This window comes from Portunus trituberculatus, chromosome 14 (assembly GCF_017591435.1).
Source record: "Portunus trituberculatus isolate SZX2019 chromosome 14, ASM1759143v1, whole genome shotgun sequence".
NCBI classification, from domain to species: Eukaryota; Metazoa; Arthropoda; class Malacostraca; order Decapoda; family Portunidae; genus Portunus; species Portunus trituberculatus.
The window spans coordinates 16354292-16372995 of NC_059268.1; the positions used below are offsets into that span (position 1 = coordinate 16354292).

The 18704-nt window shown below is 41.5% G+C and overlaps 1 protein-coding gene across 2 annotated transcripts in view; it reads right to left on the reverse strand.

Annotated features, from left to right (window-relative positions):
- Window positions 1–3095: 3095 nt before the first annotated feature.
- LOC123503861 (neuropeptide F receptor-like) overlaps window positions 3096–18704 on the reverse strand; it is a 120749-nt gene continuing 105140 nt past the window's right edge. Inside the window, exons 3-4 of one of the 2 annotated variants that reach the window (XM_045253986.1) lie at window positions 10298–11123; window positions 3096–3880 (exon numbers count right to left, since the gene is read on the reverse strand). In XM_045253986.1, the coding sequence (XP_045109921.1) occupies window positions 10329–11123 (795 nt within the window). In that variant the 3' untranslated portion in view covers window positions 3096–3880; window positions 10298–10328. Of the gene's footprint in view, window positions 3894–10297; window positions 11124–18704 lie in introns of both variants that reach the window. The other variant, XM_045253985.1, reaches the window with a different exon arrangement.

Here is an 18704-nt window from a genome sequence, read left to right on the forward strand (position 1 = left end):
AGGAGCAAATGGAGAAAACTGAAAAGAAGAAGAAGAGGAGGAGGAGGAGGAGGAGGAAGGGCGAATGGAGAAAACTGAAAAGAAGGAGAGGAGGAGGAGGGAGGAGGAGGAGGAGGAGGAGGGCAAATGGAGAAAACTGAGAAGAGGAGGATGAGAAGAATAAGGATGAGGACGAAGAGGAGGAGGGGCAAATGGAGAAAACGAAGAAGAAGAGGAGGAAGAGAAGGAGGAGGAGGAGGAGCAAACGGAGAAAACTGAGGAGAGGAGGAGGAGGAGGAGGAGAAGCAAATGGAGAAAACTGAGAAGAGGACGGGAATGAGAAGGATGAGGAGGAGAAGGAGGAAGAGGACGATGACGAAGAGGAAAAGGTCAGTGGAGGAGAAAGAAGAAAGAAAGATTAGACGTACTCGTAGAAATAAGGAGAAACACAAATGAAGAAAACAGAGGAGGAGGAGAAGAAGAACGAGGAGGAGGATGACGAAGAAGAAGAAAAGGAGGTCATTGGAGGAGAAGGAGGAGGAAGAAGAAGAAGAAGAGAAAAGTAAGATAAGCCGTAGGAACAAAAAAAAGAAAGAAAGAAAAACGGATTAAATACAACAGAATTAGCTTCAGAATAAGTGAGAAAACATGATTCTCTTAATATAAGTGATGAAGACTAGAACAGAACAGACTCAGCCATCAGATCGCTAGTGCTGAGCCAACAGGGTGCAAGGGTCTCATCAAGGAATATTATGTACACATTTATCAAGAGGAAATAGTGAACAAAGACGGAAGCATATGTTTTATTTAACCCTTTCAGTACCATGACGTGTTTTCATGTTTATTCTACTTACTATTTGGCGATTTTATACGCCTTCAGAAACTTAAATGGAGATTAAAATAGTGAGGACTCTGGCCATTAATCTTCTCACCTTCATAAACCCTTTGTAATGTAAATAAAAGCGTCTAATCACACCCAAAGCACAAGGTAGAAATTCGTCCCAGTACTGAAGAGGTTTAGGACCATCAGGTTGAGACTTACTAGCCTTTGCGCAACTTCTTTTAGGCTTGTAATAGAGGGATGATATAAGACTTACATCATGGGAGAAGAGTAGCTGGGAATCGAACTCCGGAGCACACAGAACGTTTCACCCAGAGACTTTTAACGATCGCTGTGACACAAGTGGTTCATGGTCGAGCTTCACTACCAGGCGATACAAAAAGAAGAAGAGGAGGAGGAGGAGGAGGAGGAGAGGGTTTTAAGTAGGAATAAGGTGCCCCATCAGATATAGCTCTCTCAGCACTATAGTTCAAGGCTAAGTGTTACAAGTGCTACGCCTCAAAGAATAAAGTAAGCATAAGATCATAAAGGAAGCTACAGTACTAGTGGCCACGTAGCAGTGAATAAATCATACCTGACTTTGTTCATCTGTCATCAGTGTTCATATATGCATCCAGTCTTTTTATCATACCTCCATTTTGACTCTTCACTTATAACTTGAATGCTGAGTGGGTTACAAGCATCACTTCTATGTTTAAATCACTATTTGTATCTCTCTTTACAAATGTTAATAGAAGTCTCTGGTCGATAGACTAAGGGAAGTCGGCCAATTAGATCCGTAACTTGGGGATAAGGATTGGCTCTGAGTACCACGATATTTCAAGATATTTACTGAGATTCGGGTTTACCTGTAGCTGACTCGACACTAGTAACTTGAATGCTGGGTCAATTACAGGCATCACTATGTTTAATCACTATTTATATCTCTCTTTTAACCCCTTCAGTACCATGACGCGTTTTCATATTCATTCTGCTTACTATTTGGTGACTTTATACAGCTTCAAAAACTTATGTGGGGATTAGAATAGTGAAGACTGTGGCCATTAATCTTCTTACCTACTACATAGACCCTTCCTAATGTAAATAAAATGGTCTAATCCTACACAAATCTCAAGGTAAAAATGTGTCCCAGCACTGAAGTGGCATTACAGATAATACCACGATATTTCAAGATATCTATTGAGATTCAGGTTTACATGTACCTGTTTAGTGATAGATACGTAAGCTTTCTGTGATTAAGTGTCACGTCAAGGCTTATAAACATATCTCTTTGCTGTGATGAGTTGATGTCTCACGAAAAATCCAGAAGTTTGATTTTCTTAACTTTCTGTGTACATTTGAATACTAAGTTAATAATGTAGTGTGTGCATAGTGGTGGTGTGATCTTACCTGGTGCTTTCCCGTAGGACTAGAAATGACGTTGGAGAAGAGGGTGAGTAGAAATTGCGTTTTCATACACTAACCAAACAGTAACTAACCTTTAAATCCTTGTATGGCTGTTTGGGAACTACTTCTAATACACTACGTACTACTTACAGAAATGGAATAGTGTTGTATAGAGGAGGAGAAAGAGATGGAAAAGGGAAAAAAGATCAAAGAACAAGCTTAGAGACCGTATAGGACAAAACGAAGGGGAGAAAAAAGGGGAAACCGACAAAGAGAACGTGGAACAAATCAAGATAAACCTTAAATCATTGAGAGGAAAGGGGAAGGGCAAAGAGATCGACGATAAAAAGGAAAAAGAAAAATCAAATAGGACAAGGGAAGTGGGAGAGAGGGAGAGTAAGGTAAACATGTCACAGGGACGAGAGGAAAGGAGAAAAAAAGAAGAAAAAACAATGCAGGAAAAAAAGGACAGACTATATATAGAGGGGACGAAAAAATTAAATTACATGATTAAATAAAAGCAAACAAGCGGATGAGGAAAAGGAAGTGGAGGAGGAAGTGAAGGATGAGGAAAAGAATTAATAGAACGATAATAATGGTAATAGTAATAATGAAAATAGTGATAATAAAAGAGTAGGAAAAAGTGAAGAGGAGGAAGGAAAAGATTAACATGAGTAGAAAATTAAAGAAAAAAAAAAAAAACACACGAGAGAAAACGAAGAACTGATTGAAACAAGAAAGTGCAAAATATAAAACTTGAAGAGAGAGAGAGAGAGAGAGAGAGAGAGAGAGAGAGAGAGAGAGAGAGAGAGAGAGAGAGAGCGAGAAGAAAGAGGGAGAGTGGAAAAAAAAAGTCAATAAAGGGAAAAATTGAAATGAAAACAACTTGTAGCCACTCTCAGCTTTATTCACAGGTGACAGGTACTTAATAGACAGCTACAGAATATTAACACGTATCACGAACCAACCATCACAATCCCGTCTGGAAGAAAGATCCCTTATTAGTTCACAGCATCATGGGGCACTCCTTCCAACACCAGTGGACAGAGAAAGAGGGCAGGAAATGACTTGTTGTATGTATGTGTGTATGCAGGAAGCGAGAGAGAGAAAGAGAAAGAGTGCTAGAGAAAAACAGAGATCCTGGCCTCGCTTCCAGTTATGAAGAAAAGAACATCATGTATTATTACTGTCACTTATTTTTCCGTGCGTGAAGTTGCCAGAGTACAGCAGTAGATGGCGTGACCCGCACAGATGTCCCACAAAAATCCTGTACTCGGAAACTCTTTGCTCTCTCTCCATGACTATTTTCAAAGGCCACAGAGATAATTACCGAGTTCTCAAGAATATTTACCTAGCTAATCGTGTAGAAATCTTGTTAACCTGTCAATAGAAGCGAAAAATACTCCTGAAAACCTGTGTCACTTTAATTAGAGCCCTCTGAAAATAGCGGAGATACGGCGCGGAGTTTGTTCAGAGTATAGGTCTGTTTCCCGCTGCACCGTTGGGGAAGTCGAGGAATGCAGAATCTGGAGTGCGTGGGGCGTGGGGCGTGGGGCATGGGCAGGGTGTAGAGTGTTGAGCCGTGGCGGGACTGGGTGAGGGCGCCGCGTTGGTGTCGTGGGGCTCAGCGTCACCAGCAGAAGGTTGTTTGCTTGTCAGTGCCCTCAGCCTTTCCTGCCACCGTGGTCTGTGGTTAGTGAGTGATTCTTGAGACTTACACACACACACACACACACACACACACACACACACACACACACACACTTGCCATCATCATCTTTAACTTATAATTCTTGACTCTCTCTCTCTCTCTCTCTCTCTCTCTCTCTCTCTCTCTCTCTCTCTCTCTCTCTCTCTCTCTCTCTCTCTCTCTCTCTCTCTCTCTCTCTCTCTCTCTCTCTCTCTCTCTGTTATTAAGGTTCGCATCACTGATCCTACAAACGTGACTATAATAAATCCAGCTGTTCTATTTTTATATTCTTTCTTGTCAAGCCTCACGAAACGGTTATGAGACAGAAGCGAGGAGGTTGACGTGGGAGGAGGAGTTGGTGGAGCGCGAGGGAAGTGCAGGGTGGAACAACAGTTGCATAAAGCACTGAAGGCGAATGAGAGAGGATGAAAGAAGACTGGGAGGGAGTGTGACAGGGATAAAGAGAAGCATGAAAAGCAGAAACGAGGACATTGCGAAGAGGAGAAAGATTAAAAGAACGAGGAGGAAGGAAAGAAGGGAGATTATTATTAGTGGTAGTTAGAGATGGAGGAAGAGAAGGAGGAGGAGGAGGAGGAGGAAAAGGAGGAGAAGGAGGAGGAAAGGAGGAGAAGGAGGAGGAGGAGGAGGAGGAGGAGGAGGAGGAGTAATATTAATGGTAGAGTGGGAGGAATAAGAGTAGGAAAAGGGGAAGGAAGAGGAGGATCTCTCTCTCTCTCTCTCTCTCTCTCTCTCTCTCTCTCTCTCTCTCTCTCTCTCTCTCTCTCTTACGGCAATTAACTTGCAGTGCATCAGGCTTGGTTACACATCCATAACACTTGCTTTTCCTGCCTTTCATCAACAAACACTGCCTCATTTATACGTAGCGTCATCTGCACAACCTCCACCGCCATAAACATATCACATAAAACGGAGTAGACTTTACAAACCTTATCCTTAACGAATACAGAATATACAGTGGTGAATAAAAACTCATGTTACCTTCTACACTCACTTCCTTTTGCAATATTTATCGTTTGGTTCCAGTCTTTACTTTTCTGATTGGCCAAAAATCTTCCTGCTGTGAAATCTTGTAAGGGGATTTTTATAAAGCTTTTCCTTAACGAATACAGAATACAATGGTGAATAAAAAGTCATGTTATCTTCTACACTCACTTCTCTCTGCAATATCTGTCATTTGGTTTCAGTTTTTACCTTTCTAATTGACCAAAAACCCTCCAGCTGTGAAGTCTTGTAAGGAGATTTTCAGCTAACTGACTCAAAACGCAATGAAAGTGAGTGCTTGTTACAGAAACTCCTATCACGAGTGAACTTTCGACAACCTGTTTAAGATTTAAGAGTGTTCCTATTAAAAACGACTTGTTACAGTGTGTGCCGTGTGTTATTTTATGGCTTTTCTTATTAGGGACATCCAAGAAATGCAGTGAAAGTGAATGCATGTTACAGAAACTCTTACCACGAGTGAATTTTCAGCGACCTGTTTGCGATGTAAGAGTCTTCCTATTAAAAACTGCTTGTTATAGTGTGTGCCGAGTGTTATCTTATGGTTGTTCTGGTTGTTCTCATTAGGGACCTCCAAAGCGGATCAACTCTATGCAGCTTCCTCAGATACACACGCGTCTGGCTGCATCCATAAACCTCTTTCGTCTTCCTCACATTCTCTTTTCACGTATATCCATCTCCATTTCTCCAGCACACACGCCTCGTTTCTCTCTTATTATCTACGTTGAATAAGTCACAGAACCACCTTGAAGCCTCCACATACTCATCTGCATGACACAAAGGCAGAACTGAGACCTTACGTTGAGTGAGACCAAGCCGTGTATTCTGAAACACTTCTACGCAGCATCTCTATACTTTTTAAAATACTTCAGTTAAAACTACATGGACTTTTAATGGTGTTTTTATAAGGAATGCCAGATTATTAACACCTTCAATACTTTGACGCTTTTTTATCATGAGTTTTGGGTGTAATTAGACGGTTTTATTGATACTACCAAGGGTCTATAGAGGTCAGAAGATTAATAGCCAGAGTCTTCGCTATTTCAATCCCTCACATGAGTTTCTGAAGCTGTATAAAACCCCCAAATAATAAGAAGAATGAATATGAAAACGCGTCATGGTACTGAAGGGGTTAAGATTTCTAAGCTACAAAGAGGGTAATAATCTCTATGGTCTATGAAAACAGTAGTGGTGAGAGAGCGTGAGGTCTTTGCAAATCCCACAATTCTTATTTTGACTTTTATCCATCCATGGTTATTCAAATTTTCCTCCCAATCAATTCTTAGCCTGTTGTTGACTTATCGTACACCTTATCATTGTCTGCCTTTGTTCAGCCTGGCGTGTAGATGAAAGGCCTCTCGGCTGTATACAAACATCATTATCCAAGGTAGAATGAAGAAGTGTGGTTTATACCTTGCTTTGAGTGTACGCAGGTGTGTTCTCTCTCTCTCTCTCTCTCTCTCTCTCTCTCTCTCTCTCTCTCTCTCTCTCTCTCTCTCTCTCTCTCTCTCTCTCTCTCTCTGGATCACCTTCAGATTCTGTGCATTTTCTTTAATTTTGCATTTTAGAGACTTTTCTGTTACTCTAGTACTCTTCTTGGCATCTCTTGTAAGTCAGAAGTAAACAGCAACTCCTACTCTCTCTCTCTCTCTCTCTCTCTCTCTCTCTCTCTCTCTCTCTCTCTCTCTCTCTCTCTCTCTCTCTCTCTCTCTCTCTGAGCCCCACAAATAAAATGGGTTTAGTGCTAACAAACTCCTCTGTCTCTCCACTCTTTGTCCTGCTGTTCTTGTCTCTCCATACCATCACAATTTTCACCGTCTTCTCAATGATGTGCTCTATATATGTACTGAATCTATGAAAGGCTATGGCGGTAAAATAAGGCAGCGACGTTGAGGTTTACATACAGAATGTTGTCAGTCAAGGCGTGGTGCCTCCTTCTTGGCAGCTTACTAGACTGTGGCGATCAGTGATACACGCAGAGACATTACATTCTTTTATTTGCTGCTCGCTGGCTGAGGGATGTGATATAGTAGAGAGACAGAGAGAGAAAGAGAGAAAGAGAGAGGGTGTCGGGTGGAAATGGGGACGTGTAGCGCTTCAGAGAGAGTAGTAGTTTCCAGTGATATTAAATTCTGAAGCTGCCTCTCCGCTCCTGCCTTCAAAGTGGTCCGTCCGTCCATATGAAACAGGAGAGCCCGAGGGTTGCATCGAATCATGGTTTGAATAAGAGTAGCCTCCACTCACATACTTTGCTTATTCTTTTACCCTCACTGCTAAGATCCTTGTCCCTTTGGCGCCATGGGTACTGCGAGCAATTCAGCGTATCTCAGTTGGAATACGGATTAATCCCTTCAATACTGGGACACATTTTTACCTTGAGATTTGTGTACGATTAGACCATTTTATTGACATTAGTAAGAGTCTATGGAGGTCAGAAGATTAATAGTCTAGAATATTCACTATTTTAACCCCGATATAAGTTTCTGAAGGTGTATAAGGTTGCCAAATAGTAAGCAGAATGAATATGAAAACGCGTCATGGTTCTAAAGGGTTAAGAGCACGAGGAAGCAAGACAAGGTGCGAGAAGTCATCTGACATATACGTAGCAGTCACTGTATTTAACATTTTATTTATACCTATCATGCTGGCCATCTCTAACACCTCACTCCGAGTTGCAATAGTAAGTGTCAGTCTACTCTAAAGTGGCTCCTGGGTCTCGCTGTGAATGGTGACTCGGAGGAATGTTTGGTTGTCAGATCGTGAGGAAAACCATAAGGTATCTTTGTGATAAGTGAGTTGATCAACAGAAAACAAATATTACTCACATAAAATCAATTATATAATCTATTAGCTACAGTATGTTTTGAATTCAGGAGCCACTTCAGAGTAGACAAACTATAGTGTCCATGGTTACGAATCCGCGGGTCCCAGTTTGAACACGGGTTGAGGACAGTCGATGCACATATCCACACGTATACGTATATCCTTCAGGTTGGTTGATCAATGAACTCCCCGAGACTAAAAAAACAAGTCAGATGGAGATGGAGTGCCAAGTTTAAGCGTATCTTACAAAACCTGGCGATAGATATTGGTATTGCTAGTGAGATGATTACTTCTACTTTCATATTCCCTGAGTGTCACAGGTTTGAGATGGATCTGCACCAGCTCAGAGTTGTGTTGCTATCTTGTTCGCTATGCATGACGTAACCGTGTCAGTTATCCTTAGTAACTTCCCACTCTCTGATACGATCCGGTGTCCGTATTCATGAACGCTCTGCTCTCTCACCACGACTATTTTCCAAGACCACAGAGATGATTAGCCGGATTTTCAAGAGTGTTTGTGCAATTAGTAATGAAGAAATCTTGTCACTCTGCCTCTAGAACCGTAAAAACATCTTTAAAAAAAACTCGTGTAAACTTTAATAACGCCTTTTGAAATAGTGGAGGTGAAAAGCAGAAATGTTTGAGAATACGAGCCCAGGACTGTGATGAGCAGCTAAGCACCTAAGCAACGACACAAGCCTCAAAATAAATAAAAAGAGTAACATCATGATCTTATAACAAAGAACAGCCATTACAAATAAGAAAAAAACCATTAAGATAACAAACGAAATAAAATATCTAGGAATAAGTCACTGATAAGAAAAACTGCTATTGGTCGAGGAGATGGTGAGAGCAACCAGGCCTAGCCACTTGATTGGATTGCCAAGCAGTGCCCCGTTGTCTGTCATGAAGATAGGGTGTATCGCCTCGCCGTTTCCTCCTCGGGTAGAATTGTGAGTTAGTGCTGTTATTTGGGGGAATATATTATGGCAATGCCTGAAGTAGGTAAAAGTGGTGTTCCGCAGGGGGCTTCTCTCACCCCATCAGGAATCAATACCCGGTCCCCTAAGGCTAAAAGATAATCCTCAGCGGGGAAGGAGGAAATTTAATGGAAAATGTTGATAATAAACTGCGCATCTCAGATTGTGTGTTGGACCGAGAAGGTGGTGGTGATGGTGATGGTGGAGATGGTGGTGGTGTTATTGTCGTTGCTGTTGTTATTGTTGTTATTGTTGTTGTTATTTTTTTTTTTTGTTTAAGCTACTACTACTACGACTATTACTACTACTACTACTACTACTTCTACCACTACTACTTCTACTACTACTACTACTACTACTACTACTACTACTACTACTACTACTACAACTACTACTACCACCACTATTGCTACTGTTGCCATCACTATCCTCTCCTCCTCCATCCTTCCTTCCTTACCATATTATCATCATCCTCTCTCTCTCTCTCTCTCTCTCTCTCTCTCTCTCTCTCTCTCTCTCTCTCTCTCTCTCTCTCCCATTTTCTGCCGGTTTGAGCCTGAGGGATGCATCATTTAGTTTTGCTAGAAATAATGGTTTTTTGCGCTTCTCTTCCTTAAATATCCACAGGGGGAAAGAAGGAAAAAGAAAGCAAGAAAAAAAAAGAAAGGAAAGGGATAAATGAGTGTGGAAAAACTGAAGGACGGAAGGAAGAAGAGAAGGGGAATAAAGAAGGAAATGGAAATGTTATAACAATGAGGGGAAGAAAGGAAAGAAAATTGAGATATTGAGAAGAGAGAGAGAGAGAGAGAGAGAGAGAGAGAGAGAGAGAGAGAGATGTGAGGAGAGGGAGCGAATACGGGGATTATTGTATTGAGGAGAGAGAGAGAGAGAGAGAGAGAGAGAGAGAGAGAGAGAGAGAGAGAGAGAGAGAGAGAGGAGGAAGGAGAGCGAGAGGGAGTTTTCTCGAAGGTCTTAAGAGATCATTATCGAAAAATTCTCTCTCTCTCTCTCTCTCTCTCTCTCTCTCTCTCTCTCTCTCTCTCTCCCCTCCCTAGACTCATTATTTAGCTATCATTTGGAATTTTAACCACAGTATATCAATCTTGTTTACGTCATTTTATCGCAATCTTCGTTCCTTTCCTACTGTCTCTTCTCCGTGGATGTTGTGCGGTTATTTGGCTTGTGTGAGGCGGAAGCGTGACCTGCACCTGAAGAATGACTTGATTTGTGTAAGTTGTTGAAGACCGTATGAGCAGAACCGTATCAAATAGTAGGTTAGGTTACGGTGGGTGTTTATCCGCATGGTTCTCTTTATCTCCAGAATATAAGGACGTGTTTGATTTTTTTCACTCTTTTAGTAAATTATTCATGCATTTTACCAAACGCTCATTGGCTTATTCATATACTTCATATACTAACCCACATATGATGATAATGTAATGTAAATACACACTTATGCGCGCTTTGACTTTTGCACACACACACACACACACACACACACACACACACATACATCGACTTACACTCACTCATTCTATACACTCACTCACACATTCACTCTCTCACTCACTGACTCACCAGGACGGGTGTGTGAGTGTGTTGTAGGATCTTATAACGTGGCGTTGGTCACCACCTGTTTGATGTAGGTGATTTCCTTCGGAGAGGTGCCGTGGCTGCCATTCACCTGTGACTCGCTGGCTTTTGTGTACATCACCATTGGCCGCTCCTCCGCCGGCCTGCCCTGACTCCCCGAAGGAAGCTTAGTGACCTCCCCTCTCGGCGTGGCGGACACTTTGCATCTTCCCGGTAACAGGATGTTGATGATCTCCAGGAACTCCTTCTTGAAGTTGTCGTTGAGCCAGCCGTACAGGAGCGGGTTGGAGCACGCCGACGACATCCCCATCATATGGCACACGGCGTACACCACCAGCATAGTCTCCAGGTCCTCCCCGAATGGGTTGTAGAAGTCGACGATAAGGTTGTACAGGTTGAGCGGCAGCCACGAGAGGCAGAAGACGAGGGCAATGGCGATGAGAAGTGTATTCGTCTTCTTCATGCGTCGGTCGTCTCGCTCGCTTCGCCTCGACGACCTCACGTTGCTCTTCGTCAGCCGAAACTTGAGCTTCCTGCATATCATGGCGTAAGCGACGCTGACGGTGACGATGGGGAGGCAGTACTGCACCAGCATGACGAACACGCTATAGTACCCACCGCCGTGCTTCGTGGGCCACTCCTCGAAGCAGAAGTTGACGGAGTACAGGCCGGGCAGGTTGATGACGTGGTGTCTGTGTGTGCGCCAGATGAAGTTAGGTAGCGCTAGGATGAACGCCACCGCCCAGATGAGGAGGAGTAGCAGCACTGCACCCACCGTCTTCAGAGACTGTTTGGTGGGGTACACGATCACCTGTGGGAAGAGAGCGGTATCGTGAACTCTGTGACTCTGAAGCTCATCATAGAATACGCAGGGAATGTCAGAAGAAGGGTTATACATCACCTGCTCTTTTTTATATATATATATATATATATATATATATATATATATATATATATATATATATATATATATATATATATATACTATGTGCTTTTTCACGGGAATTTACTGGCTAAAGGAGTTTTTTTGTGTTCCTCCTATCTGAAAGCCCATCCTTTAAGGAACCGTTACCCTCTATAATTACACATGACAGTCTCACTGTAAGACATACATAAATTCACTTAACGTTCTAAAGCTCTTCATTGATTTAGTATAAACAACCTGATCATCAACTTTTTATAGCCACTTACATAATAGATACACGAAGGTAAAGAAGGTTGTATACAATAAATGAATAGACAGAAAGGACATGCGTTGCTTTGGTTTACAGCCTTGGAGGAAAAACATAAATGAAAAAAAGAAGGGAAAGATAATCAGAAGAACGTTGTGTGGAGGAGGAGAAAGGACGCGTTGAAAATGAAACGAAATAAAGAAATATTCGTAAAGGTAATGTCCCTGTCAGTTCAAATAACCCTCATCTGTCTTGGTGAAAAATAAGCCTCGCGTAAAACGTATGTGCGTGATTACCGTGAAGGAAGGGCAACACGAAGAGAAAGAGGAAACTGAAATTAAACTACACATGAAGGTACTGTTGATACCGTTGAAATTATAAAAATGCTGACGAGCCCATACATGAGGAAATAACAGTAGTATTAGTAGTAGTAATAGTAGAGGTGGTGGAGTGACAGTAGAAGTAGTAGTAGTAGTAGTAGTAGTAGTAGTAGTAGTAGTAGTAGTAGTATAGAGGTGGTGGAGGCCGCAGCAGCAAGAGCAACAAATAAGAATAAGACAAAAATGTATAATGATGAAAGAATGATAGTAGATTCACGATGGTAAAGCAAAATTCAGTTAAAAAGTGTAGAGGAAACGGGCAATAACTTTCAACGGAATAATGCAAACCGATAGAACCTCAGGGGCAGATGCAAATTACACTGTTTTCCTACCGCTTACTTTTCATACTTCTATGGCTGCTTTGCTGGGGAATTCGAGGCAGAAAATCCAATATCAGTGTACCCAACCACCCGCCAGCCTCCACACACACACACACACACACACACACACACACACACACACACACACTGCTGGCATAATTAGTACATTTGTGGTGAGTATAGTTGATTTTCACATGTAATACCTAGTTTTACCGTGATAGTATTAAGAGTAATGGGAAATGATTAATCAGTGAATGTAATTAGGTACGTGGCATTAGAATATGTTGTTCCAAGGTAATTTATCTTGTGAAGGGCCGACCACTGACCTCGCTAAGTATTTAACACTACACAGGGCTGAGACTTTAATTAGAGTACTTACCTGGAATGTCCATATGGAGTAGAGAGTAAGAAGAGTTTAAAGATAAGGACATAAGAAAATGAGGGAAGCTGCTAGAGGCTGTCAGATCTACACGTACTAGTTCCTGTACGAGTAAAACTATTTAATTCCATCTGTCATCCCCATCTATACATTATCTAATCTTCTTTAAAAGCTTCCTATTGACTCAGCACTAAAGACATGATTACTGAGTCTGTTCCATTCATCAACCACTCTGTTAGAGAAACACTTCCTTCCCATTGGAGCAGTTGGTCTAAAAATGGGTGGTGAGCGTGAGATCAGACAGACGTCCACGCGTTGGTTTGAATCCCACCAAGTACGGGCTTGAAACTTTGCCATTTGTCGAGTGGTTCAAAGTTACCTACATGTCATCATGATACCCAGGTTCTAGGTGGTTACACCAAAGATGCGCTTGGGTAGTGATATGAGTCCCTAATATGGGTACCACTATATGTAAAACTGCCTACGCCACTAATGGGCGGAAGCTTAACAGCGCTTCCAATGGTCTTCAGGTTACGTACAGGCGCTATAGGCCAGGATATAAAAAAGGAAAAGAATTTCGTCAGGGGGTAATTACGTGTATCCTAGACAAGGCTTATACCTTCCTCCACATTTATCATTACATTCTGTTTGTCCAATTCCTGGATTACTCCGTTAATTAATGTAAATCTAACTGTAAACATAAGTCAGTATTCTTAAAGGCTTAGCTCTCTCTTCTTTGTAGGATTGTTTTTAAAAAGCCACAGAAATGACTATCCTACTATCCGTGCTCTCAGGCTTATCTTTATGGTCATGACGAGGGAAACCTTATAAGAATATCACCGTCATTCTAACTCTGGAACTCCCTACCTGGTTCTGTATTACCATCTTTCTACTACTTGACTTCTTTTAATCCCTGCAGCGCCATGACGCGTTTCCATATTCATTCTGCTTACTATTTGGTGATTTTATACACCTTCAGAAACTCATGTAGGGGATTGAAATAGTGAAGACTCTGGCCACTAATCTTCTAACCTTCATAGACTGTTCCTAGTGTCAATAAAGTAGTCTAATCGTACACACATCTCAAAGTAAAAATGTGTCCCAGTACTGAAAGGGTTAAGAGGGAGATTTCAAGATATTTATCCCTGTCCTTTGTCTAACTGTATTGATCTGTAAGGAGACTGGCAATTAAGTGGGTCTTTATATTTATTTTTTGTTGCCCTTGGTCAGTTTTCCCTCTTACATAGAAAAACACATCAAAACCTCAGTTACTTTCACCAGAGCCAGTTAATGATGAGGCAAATACATTTGTAAGAGTACTGCATTTTTAGTGTTATCAGATCAACTATTACCTCTGTATTGCGACCGGTCTACTTATCTACATTTCTATATCTACTACTTTCCAATCTCGAAGCATTTAGACATGATATACCTGCTAATTAATGCATCCTGTACCAAGTGACGCCTTTTTTTTTATGGACCTCATATATCTACCACTATATGTAAAACTGCCTACACCACTAATGGGCGGAAGCTTAACAGCGCTTCCAATGGTCTTCAGGTTACGTACAGGCGCTATAGGCCAGGATATAAAAAAGGAAAAGAATTTCGTCAGGGGGTAATTACGTGTATCCTAGACAAGGCTTATACCTTCATATATCTACTACTTATCAATCTCGAAGCATTTAAACATCATTCTGTTGTATCTTCCCCAAAAAAAATAATCTTGTAGCAAACGATCCGAGTGTAGGTTGGGCTTCCTCACTCGGGGCAACGGTTTCCTAGCGGGTGGGTTTTGAGATAGGAGGTACCCCAAAAAGTATCCCCTTTAGCCCATAAATTCCCGTGAAAAGCCCACATGGTATAAAAATAAAAAACCGTCACCTTTTATGGACATTTTCCCCCTCCATTTTCATCACCCTTGACCGGAGGCTCTCTTCCATAGGTCTATTCGTCATTCAGGATGCCGTAACTCATAAATCAATCGGTCCATCAATCAGTCACTCGGTCAATCATTTCGCTCTTCGCCTTCAACAGGTCAATATTAGGTTTATTAGGCCATTCGAACCACTGGGTCTCGCTGCCTCTTCGTGTGCTGGGCTGAGTCTCGTTCGCTTACAGGTCCCCAAGTTTGTTCCTTTTTGTCTCTGTTTCTCTGTTCTTAAGTTTATCTTTATGTTTTGTTTTGTTTTTGTCTTTTTCGCTTCCTCTGTCCCTGTTTTTTTCTTTCTTAGTTTTATTTTGTTGTGTGTGTGTGTGTGTGTGTGTGTGTGTGTGTGTGTGTGTGTGTGAGAGAGAGAGAGAGAGAGAGAGACCAAGACAGACACGTATTTTCAAGCCTTTTTCCATCTAATCCTCACTATTTTTAGCAATCCCTTCTGGAAATTATTAAAGGCTTCTAGGACACCTTCTTTTTAATGCGATGCGTGGGGAGAATTTAAGAAGAATTTAACAAGGATGCTGCCTCATTAATGGGAAAACAAACACCCTACGGTAATGCAACCAATCATGTGTGTGGCCTTTGAAAAAATAGACTATGTAGGAGAACAAAGCGTTTAAGGATACGAGAAAGTGTGAGAGAGAGAAAGAGAGAGAGAGAGAGAGAGAGAGAGAGAGAGAGAGGAGGGAAGGGGGGAGAGGGGAGTGGTCTTAGTGTTGCAAGGAGGAACACTACAAGGTTCCTAATTCGTACTCACCACCTCAGTTCACCTCAGTTCACCTCAGCCACTCCCTTAGGAGACTTGCACTGCCTCTCCTCTTCCTCCTACATAATCCTGATGGCGGCTCTCAGCGGATTCCACGGTTTACATAATTGAAGACGTAAGCCTCAGTCGTCCCAAGCAGAAGCACCTTATGACTTACTGTGTGTGTGTGTGTGTGTGTGTGTGTGTGTGTGTGTGTGTGTGTGTGTGTGTGTGTGTGTGTGTGTGTGTGTGTGTGTGTGTGTGTGTGTGTGTGTGTGTGTGTGTGTGTGTGTGTGTGTGTGTGTGTGTGTGTTTGTGTGTGTGTGTGTGTGTGTGTGTGTGTGTCGTTGGTACTTTCTTATTTTCTCTAATAGTGAAAGGTCAGTGGTCAAAAATGTACGTCTGTGTTTTGAAACGTTTTACTCTCTCTCTCTCTCTCTCTCTCTCTCTCTCTCTCTCTCTCTCTCTCTCTCTCTCTCTCTCTCTCTCTCTCTCTCATTTTTCGTTTTTTTTTTTATTTCTTTGCTCTATTTTCTATTTTAGTATTTTTTAAGTGGTATTTGATTTAATTATTGAATTTTTATTTCCTCTCTTTCTTTCCAGCTCGGCGTTTCCCGTAAGGCTGGAGTTCGGTAAGTGTTGGTGTCATTCTTTATTTATTTCTGCCTTTCTCTTTTATTAGCATATTTCATTTATCTATTTTGACCTAATTATCTTTTTATGTAAGAAGGAAAAGCAGGCCAAGGGCAACATAATACGAAAAAAAAAAAGTCCCACTTGGTTACCAGTTCCCTTGCAGGTCCGAGAGAGTTAACAAAAAAAAAAAAAAAAAAAAAGGGACAAATGTCTTGAAACCTCCCTCTTAAATGATGTTAACCGCTTCAGTACCAGGACGCGTTTTCATATTCATTCTGCTTACTGTTTAGCGATTTTATGCAGCTTCAGAAACTTACGTGGGGATTGAAATAGTGACAATTCTAACCATTAATCTTCTGACCTCCATAGACCCTTCCTAATGTAAGTAAAATCGTCTAATCATACCCCAAAATCATGGTAAAAAAGAAAATGTGTCCTAGTACCGACGGGATTAAGTCATAGGAAGTTGGAAATACAGAAGCAAATAGGGAGTTCCATTTCTATTTTCTTAAACAGGAGTCAAGTTTCTCATTCTTCAGACACATAAGGCACCATTTTGAAACTTTCCTGTGGTGCACCATCATTTCTTTCAAGGACTCTGGTTGAAGTTACACGAATTTTTAAGTTTTTATTTAATAGTTATAGTGACAATAAAATGTTTTAGCTTATTAACCCCTTCAATACTGGGACACATTTTTACCTTAAGTTTTTGGTGTGATTAGACCATTTTATCTATATTAGGAAGGATCTATGAAAGTCAAAAGATTAATGGCCACATTCTTCACTATTTTAATACCCACGTAAGTTTCTGAAGCTGTATATAATCCCCATGCATCTAATAAGCAAAATAAATACGAAAACATGGTACTGTAGGTGTTAATAGGAGAAAGACTCTTCAGATCCTGTATAACAATAGAAGTAGTCATATCGAGAGAGCAAAGCATTTCTTAATGAATACACAGAACTCTAAACCAATCGAACCATAGCAATTGCCTAAATCACCAAGAAAATTTAATCTAATCGAGCTTAACAATTTACCATAACGAGTATGCTTCTCTGTCCCTTCCCTAGAGCACCTCGCCTTTATATTCGCATTATTATCGGACGAAGTCAATACAGAGTGGGGCACAATGCATCGTTAAGGCTGAAGGGGGACATCACAAAGACATGGGGACAGAATGTTGCATATTAATAGGTACTGACGTAGACTTTATTGTGTTTCCGCTGCGAGGTAAACAAACCATGCCGGGCTTCTTGTGCGAGAGGAAAATTGCCCGCACACGAGCAACTTTTTATTGCAAGTTGTCACAACAAAAAATTGTCGCAATTAAAAAATTGTCGCAACGAAAAGTTGTCGGCAAGGTACATCCGCACACGAGCCACGCGATGGCGACAACTATTGTTTAGTCTCATCATGGATGCCGTGGAGGTAGCAGCCTGTGCACTCCTGCTCAGGAGGAGACGAAAAAAGAAGCCAAGAAATCACTGGGTACACCCCGTAGTCAGTCAGCGATTACTACGTGGAGCATTCCACACATTGTTTGAGGACTTAAAAGGGTACCCTGATAAATTTTTTAATTACTTTAGGATGTCACAGGAAACCTTTGGTCATCTAATCACATTAACTGGGCCCCTTATAGCACACCAGGACACCAACATGAGGAAGTGTGTGCCAGTAGAGGAAAGGCTGGCTGTAACATTTCCTTCAGCTGGAAATCATAAAGAGGTGGTCTCTTCTCTACCTCTGTTATGAGTGTTTCGCAGTCAAATACCTCTTTTATTACAGACATGATAGCTACCAGATCCTCTCACCACTGAAATCTGAAAGACAATGAAGGGGCAAGGCAGCAACAGGCTGGGTGGTGGCGACAACGGAAAGTTGCTCGTGTGCGGGCTCACATTTAAAATAACGTTTTCTATCGCCGGCCACAGTTGCCAACAATAGTTGTGTTGTCCGAGAAATTGACCCGAGCGCAACTCCCTCTCAATTTTTTTGTCGCCTCAGGAAAAGTTGTCCATGTGCGGGCTACCATAGCGATGTGTGTGTTCTATATTTGACAATTTTTTGGTTGTGACAACTCACAATAAAAAGTTGCTCGTGTGCGGGCAGCCTATCCTTTGGCCTGTCAAATGTATCTTCATGTAAGACCAAAGCGTTTAGATATCCTCTCTCTCTCTCTCTCTCTCTCTCTCTCTCTCTCTCTCTCTCTCTCTCTCTCTCTCTCTCTCGTGTGTGTGTGTGTGTGTGTGTGTTTATCCATTTCTGTGTCTAGGTTCATCCTCTATTTCTGAGTCGTGTCTTATTCAGCGGCATTAATGTATGTAGTATATATCAGTGGTGTACATATCAGTGTGTGGTTAGACGGGTCGGACAGATGGGCGGGAGTTATACACACATCTTACGCTCCACTGATAAGGGAATAATTACCGTGACTCTGACCACACACACACACACACACACACACACACACTAGGAATATGAGGCAGTATATACTATCTTCTGTTGTGAGGAATATTATCAATGTTTTTTTTTTTTTATCTTCAAAGAGCTCAGGGATGTGATTTGTTTGTGTGTGTGTGTGTGTGTGTGTGTGTGTGTGTGTTGGATATGTATACATATGTAGAGAGGTAACAAGGTAGAGGAGGGGAAACATGCTGGAATATTTCTTAGAGGAAGCTCCAGAATAGGTTGGTATTAATTAGGAATACAAATAACACTTTCTTTATCACTAGAAATCTGCGTTCTCTTCACCACTACCAATAAATTTTTCTTCTTGATATTCCAACCTTTTTTTATTCAATTGATTTTCACTTTCCTTTC